The sequence below is a fragment of the Triticum aestivum genome, chromosome 5B (assembly GCF_018294505.1).
Source record: "Triticum aestivum cultivar Chinese Spring chromosome 5B, IWGSC CS RefSeq v2.1, whole genome shotgun sequence".
NCBI lineage: Eukaryota > Viridiplantae > Streptophyta > Magnoliopsida > Poales > Poaceae > Triticum > Triticum aestivum.
Genome location: NC_057807.1, coordinates 705,704,653 through 705,714,736, shown reverse-complemented (window position 1 = coordinate 705,714,736; position 10,084 = coordinate 705,704,653). Strand labels below are relative to the sequence as shown.

Sequence of the window (10,084 nt, the reverse complement as noted above, 5' to 3'; positions counted from 1 at the left end):
TGGGGGGCACTGCCCCAGCCTTGTGATATTCTCTCAAGAAATTTTTTCTGTAGCTACATGCACAAAAGATAGATTTTTACCCTTTCAAGAGTTCATATTTTGTCATTGTCCCCTAGTCATCCTAAGCTAGCTCCTCCACTGACAGGAAGCTCATCGGTGCCAATAATTTCTTTGGCTTCGGACCACCTTTGGACGTTGCCGACGGGCACGACACTCACGTGATGTGACGACCATCACGAGCGACAACTTCCTCCCGTCAATGGCCTCGCCAATGGCAACACATCCAAGATGACTCCACAGGCGCACGTCTCCATCTAGGGGGCGTGCTGCCAAAGGGACTGGCCCGACGAATCACTGATGTCCGCTATCCTTGCGGCGGTGGATGATGGTGTCGACGTCATCTTCCCTCGGCGGAACCTCCATACCGACGTACAAACACGACATGATAGTCGTGGCCTCCTTCGCTGCCATGCGGGCTGGCGTCCTCGTTGTCGTTACCCCGGCAACAAAGGCCCACGTCAATCGACTGTTCACAACAACGTGCCTTGGCTTATGATCGTGGGAGCCGGCACCGTGGACCTGTCACTGATGGCCAGGGTTGTCAGTGATGATGTGTATGCCGACGATGTGGTGTTTGGCCAGTCGCTCGCCGATAGGCATGGCTGACGGCAGTTCGACCAGAGGTCACACACGATCTCCTCTACAACGACGACGGGGATCGCGCCAACTACGTGTATCGAGAAGACGAGATGCCGGTGCGTGTTCCGAGCATGAACAGAGCTAGATCAGTCGTGGGTGTACATGTGTACACCCATTATTTCTGTTTAAGAAAGAGTATATAGGTACATGGGATAAACCATACAGTTTAGTAAATATATGATTAAATTTATATATGGATGCTCCAAAACAAGTATATCTGATGGAATCCCTTGCATATAGTTAATTTGTACCCTAGAATATTCTACGGATATGTTTTCCTAATCGTATAAAACAATCACATTCGATATGGGTTAAAGCATATATTTATGTACTTATAAACTACTCCCTCTGTTCCTAAATGTAAGGATTTATAGTGATTCCAATACAGACTACATACGAAGCAAAATGAGTGACTACACTCTAAAATGTGTCTATATACATCCGTGTGTAGTCCGTATTGAAATATCTAAAAGGACTTATATTTAGAAACGAAGAGAGTAGATAATTTGAAGTATAAATAGCTTATTAAAATCCATTTTTTACAAAGTACAAATTGAATTCAACACAATCGCATGAGTGTTTTTCAATCATATATACATTACAAATATATAATATATAAATAATACAACTAATATTTAACTTTGTTATGTGGTTAAGTATGCCAAATAGGTAATGAAAAATTATAGTCTTTAACATTGCAGAATGTAAGTATAAAATTTTAGTACAAAATATGTATATATCAAGAGGAGCGGGCCGATAGTTGAGACGAAATTTGCTGAGTGTTATGTACACTCAAATTTGAAATATTAGTTGTACCATTGTTTCCGGGTTGTCTTGTCATTTGTTAGACCGGCGGTGAAATGAGACGGAGTAGTAACGTGTCAGCGATCGTTATGGTGGACCCAGAGGTGTGTGGATACACCCGAAGCTTGATGGACATAGGAAACCGCCCAATTCTTCAGTGTCTTATAATGATGATGGACATTTGAAGGCCTACTCATTTCGCCGCCCCCTAGGGCGGTCGTCGACTACACCGTCGCCCCCGTTCTGGTTGCTACTCTGGCCCCCGTAGTGGCCTTCTTCTCGTCCACGGCCCGAGCTGGTACTTCACCGCCATGCTGAAGCTCGACCTACTGGCACCCGGGGTTAATATCCTGGGCGGGATGGCATACCAGGTCAAGAACGATCCTGTGTACTTTGGGTTCATGTGGGCCACCATCATGGGAGTGTCACAGCCATCATGTTGAAGAGCCTGCATCGGAGTTGGAGTCTGGTCACAATTAAGTAAGAAGATTTAGGGAGCATGTCCACTAACTGAACTGGGTAGCAATTGAAGAAAAAAAAACCCAGCAATCGTAGTGATCATTTTTGAATTTTATGATTTGCAGGTCCGCGCTCATGACAACGGCTGACATAGTCGACAACTCCGGGCATCGTATCCAAGACGACCAGCTATCCACTGCGAACGCGTAAAAAATGGGAGCTGGGCACGTCAACATGTGCAGGGCCATGTACCCTTGGCTCGTGTATGAGCGGTACTATGCCGCCCATGTCTGCTTCACGCTCGGTGAGGCCGCACTTTGGGCCATTTCGTGCAATGACTCGTGGAGATGGTCCGAGCTTCCCACCACGTGCCCGTCCAAACTCAACAACCCGAGCATCATGGTCCCGCTGCAACCAGCGAGGTTCTCCGTGGTGAGGATGCTGACGAATGCCGCGCCTCCGGGGACGCCGAAGACATACATGACCAAGGTGGACATGCCCCCGGAGGTGCGCGTGACCGTCGACCCAAACAGGCTCACGTTCACCTATCCGGTGCAGGAGGCTTCGTACAGACCTCGGCCAGCAGCACCGGCAACTCCTCGGTACAAGGAGTTGTGTACCAGGACACTGTCGAATGGTCTTCAAGTGAGCACATGGTCACAAGCCCCAGCTCGCCATCGTCGGCCTAGCTATCTCTCAACCATCCATGTTGTGGAAGCTGGACTGAGAAATTGGGACGGGTCGATCGTCCACCTCTGCGTTTCTAGAATTTTCTTTTTGTCCCGATCGAACCGGGGGCCGACCAACAACAAACAGACCCCGGTTCTAAGTCGTGGTACCCTAGAGAGCGGGTTTAATTTGCTAGTTATGTTTATGTTAACTATGACGAATCTTGAGACCATAGTTTTTTGATTGATTTTCAAAATTTAATTATTTTCACCTAACAATGAATTCCGGTGTTTTGCGATATAATAATGTTCCATAAATGATAGTTATATATCAAACCTTTTTATCCTGTTTTTTTATTGCATACATAAATAGATTCTTCGACTTTGCTTTTTATTTTGAAAAATGTACCATAAAGCATAAATATGAGAATGATATCTTAAACTTATTTATCCTAAAAGTATTATTTTATATATAAATAAGCGATTTTGTTTTTTTTTGAACCACCTGGATTTAGCGACAGATCCGAACGATCTGACTGCTGTTCGTTTCTCACGTGATCCGGATTTATCGCTCCAGCCAGCGGAACTTTTTTCTTGTTTATCCCACCGCTCTCGTGCAAAGTACAAATATGAGAATGATATCTCAAACTTATTTATCCTAGAACTATTATTTAATATATACACGTATTTTTATCATAGCATTTTTAATTTTTAATTTGATGGCATTTTTATTATACTGAAAAGAGCAACTTCCTTTTTTGTATTGATTTTTAAATTTTTAAATTTTTGGTTAAAATACTGGCTTTGTTCACTTTTCCAATTAGCAGTTTTTGATATCATTTTTAATAGGTGTGGCAGTTTACGCATTATTTCTTAATTGGAAATTTATATTATTTTTCTAGACGTGACAATTTGTTCTTGAGTGATTTTTTGTTTTAGACAAATAAAATATAAAACTGCTTGCTAGGCCTGGTTGCTAGGCCTTGTCGGCCCAGCGTCGTCCCCTCTCGGCCCAGCCTGCTCCAAGAAAAGGGAAGCGAGGGCTGCGACCCGAGTGCGATTGTTTCTCCCCCTTTCCCCTCAGCGCCGCCGGTCGCCGCCGCCACCCTCACCGCCCGCGACGAGACATGCCCGCCGGCCGGAAGCGCCCAGCTCCATCCCCGTTCGCCGGCTTCTCAACGTTCGCCCGCTCCCTCCTCTTCTCCCCCGCCTCCGGCTTCTCAAGGCTGCCGCTCACCAATGCCGGCCCCGCCGCCAAACCCCATCAAGGTAAGCTTCTGAAGCCCCAACTCCTCCTCCTACTGCACCCTCCTCTCACGCCTCGTCTGCTCGCCAGAGACCGCCGCCATGCCGCCGCCCCCGCCCAAGCGCGCGAAGCAGGCCGAGCCCTCCAGCGACGACGAGCGCCCCAGCAGCGACGCCGACCAGGAGCTCTCGGGAAGCGACGGCGACGGGGACAGCGACAGCTCTCTGGAGTGCTCGAGCAGCGACGACGGAGAAGACGCGTCCCAGGAGGTGCCTGACTCTTTCCTCCTCTTGTGTTGATTTACTGTTTCACCGGCAAAGTTTGGTGATTTGCTCCTCGTGTTGGCGGCGCTTGCAGATGGAGACGGTGCAGGCCGACTTCGCCTTCTTCGACCCCAAGCCCACCGACTTCCACGGCGTCAGGCTGCTGCTCAAGACCTACCTCGACTCCAAGCCCTGGGACCTCACCGGCTTCGTCGACCTCGTCCTCGAGCAGACCACCGTCGGCACCGTCGTCAAGATGGCCGAGGACGAGGATGACGACGAGGGTGAAGAAGCAAATGGGGGTGACAAGAGCGACGACGATGAGGACCTGTTCGGTCTCATTACCGTGCTCAATTTGGGAAGATACGGGGTATGCTGCACAATTGACTCTCTAGTGTGTCTGATTAGTTGATTCTCTGGCGGATTTCAGACTGATCACCTTGTTGCTGCTGCTGCTGCCTTGCAGGAGAACCGTTGCATCAAGGATCTTAAGGAGTATCTGCTTGCTGTTTGCGGCGACAAGGACACCAAGAAGAAGCTCAAGTCGCTGCTGGAAGACAAGGCATCCACTGTCGGCCTGCTCGTGTGCCGGCGCTTTGTGAATTTCCCGTATGAAATGGTGCCTAAGATGTATGATTCGCTCTTTGATGAGGTTGCCTGGGCGACAGAGGATGAGGTGGGTTATCAGTTTGTCAAGCACATTCGGCTCTGTCCATTTTTATATGTGTGTAATGAATTGGCAACTTGCATGTCTGAAGCCAACACCAGAACTCCAGGACTCCTTCCGATTCAAGCAGTACCTGCTGCTTGTAAGAATCTTGGAGGTGAGCTCAATATACATCATGTTTCCTTCTTCTTATGACGGTGCCTGCTTTGCTTGAATGCACAGAGTGGCATGTTCTGTTAATCAGTAGAGCCAATTGCGTTGGTCTGGTTCAAGTATGACCGTGCCCTTGATATTGAAGAGCCTCTGTTGTTTGGCAATCTATTCATTCATACCAACAAACTTGTCTCTGTCACTTTGTGCAGAGAAAAACTCCTCCAAAGCAGAAAGCAAAGAATAATAAAGATGAGGGTGAACCTGTTATCTACCCGAAGTTGGAGGACGAAATTTTCCGTGAGGTATGAAAGCATTCTGCTGGCGTGCTTGTTTTTTTGTGTATTTCTGTGACAGGTAATGACACTTCTTTCTTTCTTTGCCAGCTTAGTTCGTGGTCTTTTACCTTCCCAATTCGCGCAGAACAGTCAGCTCAGCAGGAGGTCAGTTGTGCTTAATCTTTCGATGCTTTATTATGTCTTGACATGTACTACCTCCATACCGAAATATAGGACGTTTTGCCAGTTTGATTAAACTGCCAAAACTACTAATATTCAGGAACGGAGGGTGTACATACTTATTTATCACGTGCAAGTGTGCAGCTGTCGGTGGTTTTACTTGTGTTCGTGGTGCATATGTTTCTTTGCTACTCCCTCCGTTCGGAATTACTTGTCTCGGAAATGGATGTATCTAGAACTAAAATACATCTAGATACATCCATTTTCGCGACAAGTAATTCCGAACGGAGGGAGTAGTTTCTTCTGTTCAGTAAGGATCCAACTGTGGAACCTTTAGGGTACCCTCTGACCCTCCTTAATTCAACTAAATGAACTAGAATTCACACTATTTATGAAATTCTAGTTCATTTGGTTGAACTAAGTAGGGTAGGAGGGTACCTAAAGGTTTTGAATTTGCATGCCCATGCAGCTGAGTGGTTTTTAGCGCGCGCGTGATTTTTGCGCGTTTGCTGGAGCTGCCGATTCGGTCGCGCGCGCTAAAAAGCCGTTTTTTCAGGCGCGCCGCTTATTTAGCGTCTCTGTTGGAGATGCTCTTAGGCCTCTCCTCTCGCGTACATGCGCTGTAGCCTCGTCAATGAAAAAAATAGCGTGCTATGACAAAATAGCGTGGCCCTTGAAATATGCTATTGGCGTGCTATATCGCATTATAGCGTGCTATTAGTGAGACATTGTACACTGATTTATTTAGCGATGCATTGCTCAGAATGCTATAGCGTGCTACAGGCTGCCTCGTACAGTTGAACATGAGCTGAACATATTCAGTCTAACTCCATGGGAGATGCATTTTTTCGAGAACACAGTTACACAAATTTTCTGTCTCCCTGGCTTGCATGACAGTGTGTTATCACTCCAGTTCTGTAGAAGGAGAAGTAGATTATCTTCTTTGTAACTGGCGTAAATACGAGAGTACCTATGTTTTCTTTATACGCATGCCTGCCTGGAGAAGGATGCCCAATACGTAAGAATGGTTACATTGGGGGGTAATTTCCTTTTCCTGCAGCTTGTTCAGAGATAAGACTTGTTAGTACTCCCTCCATCCGAAAATACTTGTCATCATAATTGATGAAAAGAGATGTATCTATAACTAAAATATGTCTAGATACACCCCCTTTTATCCATTTTGATGACAAGTATTTCCGGACGGAGGGAGTACCTAGCTACCGCCACACTGCTAGCCGACTTGTCAATAATCCAGCAACACAATATTGGTTTCTCATCTGGATCTACACCTTGCAACTGTAAAGTAGCTATCGCGTGCCCGTAGTAGCACAGCTAAGCTCAGATCGAAAGTTTAATCAGCAACTTTATCTGCCTCTCGAAATTAAAACATGCAGCTAAATGCAATCTTGTGTCTGCCCATGCAGCTGAAGAACTACAAGGAGATGGGCTTGGTGATGTGCCTTAAAGCCGAAGCGATTCCAAAGTTCCGCAAGAAGCTGGAGGCCTTGGTATGTGAATAGCAGGTCTCTTTGCTCATAGGCGCAAATGTGCAATCGCCACTCCCGACGCGCGACGAGGTTGATCTGTACTAGTAAAAGGAATGATTTATGGACTAGTCCATCTTTTTTCATGTAGTGCTAGAGGATGTTCTTTCATGGAGGGGTCCATTGGTTGGCTCAAGACATGATTTGCCTTTTGAGCATTGCATAATCTGCCCCTAAATTAACTGTGTTAACAGTTTTCACCTAAAACAAAAGGAAATTAGGAGCAGTGAGGAGTTAGCTTTGCTAGCGGCCCATCGGGCTGCTCAACACAAAGTGTGTGCACTGCACACTACAACAAACTGGTATACAATATTATAACCCTAGGGTCCGAATGCAAATGCATTTATTATTTTTTGGCTTTATTTTACACGACATATCACGATTGCAACAGCAACAACCAAATATATACAACAATTGAGATTCCAAACAAGTACCAGTAGTACATAAAATCAAAATCAAAATAAATAAATATACATATGGTTATGCATACACATACATACATACAGTAATAAATATAAATATATATACACACACATACATACAATGATACATTAATTGTATCACACAGTAAATATATTTGGAGGAGACATGAGTGACAACAAAAGGCACGATGCACTTTCCTTCACCTTATCCTGCAGCTCTTTCTTCTTGTTTGTAGGGCAACCAAGGCTTGTACTAGTAGATAATATGACAAGGCAGAGTCCGGCTCTATGGACCGCTTACCTCTAGTATCCCGTGCAGTTGGTCCTTGATATGCTCGGGCACCTCCTGGCCGTTACCCTTTACCACTGTGAGCCGAACGAGGTTCGGCCGGACCTTGCGAACATCCGACACAACCTCGGGCCATTTGATTGTGCCACGAAGCCCTACCATCTCAAGGCATCGAAGGTTTTGTGCCGTGAAGACACATGAAGGGATCTCATCGCCTGTCAAGTCCAAGTGGTGAAGGAGACTCATCTTCCTCAGAGCACTCTCAAGTGCGGCCCCATGTTTAGATTGCTTGAATCCTTGCAGACCCAGTGTCCGGAGTTTGGTCATCTTGTGCAGTGGGCAATTCCCTTGAACCCATTCTCCTGCTGGGGCAGGTTTTACACCCCATAGCGTCTGCAGCTCCTCCAGTTCTTCCTTGATGGATGCTGGAAGTGTGAGCTCGTCTGCAAACACATGGCGCAACGTCTTTATCTTCCAGAAGGATGGGTGAATCTCCTTGACTTGAGTCCCCGTTATGTCTAGTGTCTGCAAGTTGAGCAGGCTCTTGATGCTGGAGGGAAGCTTCTTCAGGTCCTTGCAGCCACTAACATTTAGGTATCGCAAGTGTACCACGCGACCAATCTCATTCGGCACTTCCTTAATCCATAATCCATGTACAGAGATTACACGAATGAACTTGGACCCACAAAGAAACTTGAGATCATGTCGGCGCTTCTGGTTCACTCCTTGGCCGTCATTGCTCCGGTCTTTCTCCTGGACCCAGCATATGATGGAACGTAGCTTACAGAACTTGTTGGTGAATCTCATCATATGTCCACCTTTGAAACTCATGAAAGAGAGCCGGCGCACCGATGGTGGAACAAAGACGTCATGCATGCCATGAACATCCATGAATCCAGCCTCGCGAGCCTCTGAATGGAGGAAACCATAGAGGCTTTGGTGAACGACGACCTTCTCAATTATGCCAACATCGTTCATCTTATCAATATGAACAAGGCATCTCAAGACCAGTTCCTTGAGGTAGGCGTGACCCAGCTCCTCCAAAGTCTTGCCCTGCTGCGGCTTGATGAAACCCTCAGCCATCCAAATCCTCACAACCTCATCAGTATATATAGTTGTGTTCTTTGGGATGGCGGCCAAGTAGAGGAAGCAAGACTTGAGGTCATTTGGAATGTCTTCAAAACTTGCCCAGAAGACCCTCTCGATGGTGGTTGTTCTTGTGGAGAGCTTACTTTTTGTTATAGGGCTCATCTGCCACTCGATATGCACCCCCTTGGACAGTACAGATTCAGTTATCTTGTTTTCCTCAACACCTTGTGCATCTTCCATTCTTGGTATAAGCCTGAGCTGTTGCAGCACTGCTTCCCACTGCCCTGGCTTCTCCTTGAATCGGAGGAGTCCAGCCAGGAGCACTATAGCCAGAGGGTAGCCCCCAGTTATATCGTACACAATTTTGCTGTATTTGCTCATTTCCCCGTTTTCCTTCACATCGGACAATTCTTTCCTCGAGGCCCTCGAACAGAACAATTGCCTACTTCTCTTTTCATCCAAACGGCCCAACATGTGGATTCCATTTATGCCATCTTTGTTCATGGTGTTAGCATGCCATGCTACTTCTTCGCTCTCAGTGTCCAACACGAGCACAACACGGCTACCATTATTGTCATCTGGTAGGCTCACCCTCACACAGTTGAGGATGGTTTTGGAGCATATGCCTCCGATAATCACCAAATACCTCTTTTTCTTCAGGAGGTGTCGGAGCTTATCAGCGATATTAATGCCTTCATTTGGATGATGTTGTGGTGCACTTTCACATGCTCTATCGTAGATTTCTTGGAGGAGATCTTCTGTGGTGTAATCTGCCGGCATGTTGAACCAAACTACAATTTCAAACTCATAAATCACATCAGTATGTCCGATGATAGCACATAATAGTGTTTTCTTTCCGACACCACTCTCCCCAAGTATGGACACAAACATTTGCTGAGGTTGATCTTTATGAAGCAGCATTTTCTCAAGTGTCTTCACATCTTCATCCAAACCCACCGCGTTCTTATAACCATCCCGCCTGTTAATTGAATAGAGTGATTGATGCCAATTGATTAATTAACTTTAGAACGCATAGTGTCAAAGCATGTTAGATGTAGTACGCCACGTCAATACATTTGTCCTCTACAATTTTTTTTCATAAACAATTATAATTTTGCATAGCAGTAGCTTGATTGACTATGACGGTTATACACCTTCATTAGGCTATGTAAGACCCCTCGTATTTGGGTCAAACTTTAACCATGAATTTGAGTAGCAAAAAAAATGCTATATGATACAAAAAGTATACTATTAGATTCGTATTCGAAGGAAGTTTCCGATGATGTAATTTTTGTTACATATAACTCACATTTTGTTAGTCAAATT

The 10,084-nt window shown here is 45.8% G+C and overlaps 2 protein-coding genes across 2 annotated transcripts; one reads left to right on the top strand and one right to left on the bottom strand.

Annotated features, from left to right (window-relative positions):
• The first annotated feature begins 3,629 nt into the window (after nt 1–3,629).
• LOC123114409 (protein BCCIP homolog) lies at nt 3,630–7,136 on the top strand. Its single transcript, XM_044535863.1, has 8 exons — nt 3,630–3,899; nt 3,967–4,145; nt 4,234–4,509; nt 4,606–4,815; nt 4,898–4,963; nt 5,169–5,261; nt 5,343–5,399; nt 6,839–7,136. The coding sequence occupies exons 1-8, from the start codon at nt 3,758–3,760 to the stop codon at nt 6,932–6,934; spliced, it is 1,119 nt and encodes a 372-aa protein (XP_044391798.1). The 5' UTR covers nt 3,630–3,757; the 3' UTR covers nt 6,935–7,136.
• Nucleotides 7,137–7,407: 271 nt separating this feature from the next.
• Nucleotides 7,408–9,742, bottom strand: LOC123115354 (putative disease resistance RPP13-like protein 2; the record flags this gene model as incomplete). The annotated part of the gene is made up of 1 exon (XM_044536524.1): nt 7,408–9,742. A coding segment is annotated over one exon (2,076 nt), but the record flags the coding sequence as incomplete, so codon positions are not given.
• Nucleotides 9,743–10,084: the final 342 nt, after the last annotated feature.

Excerpts from the sequence above, each read along its gene's own strand:
- LOC123114409 (XM_044535863.1), top strand. The coding sequence starts at position 3,758 with ATGCCCGCCGGCCGGAAGCGCCCAGCTCCATCCCCGTTCGCCGGCTTC. Across the intron at positions 3,900-3,966 it reads CGCCGCCAAACCCCATCAAG|AGACCGCCGCCATGCCGCCG; the intron begins GTAAGCTTCTGA and ends TCTGCTCGCCAG. Across the intron at positions 5,400-6,838 it reads AACAGTCAGCTCAGCAGGAG|CTGAAGAACTACAAGGAGAT; the intron begins GTCAGTTGTGCT and ends CTGCCCATGCAG.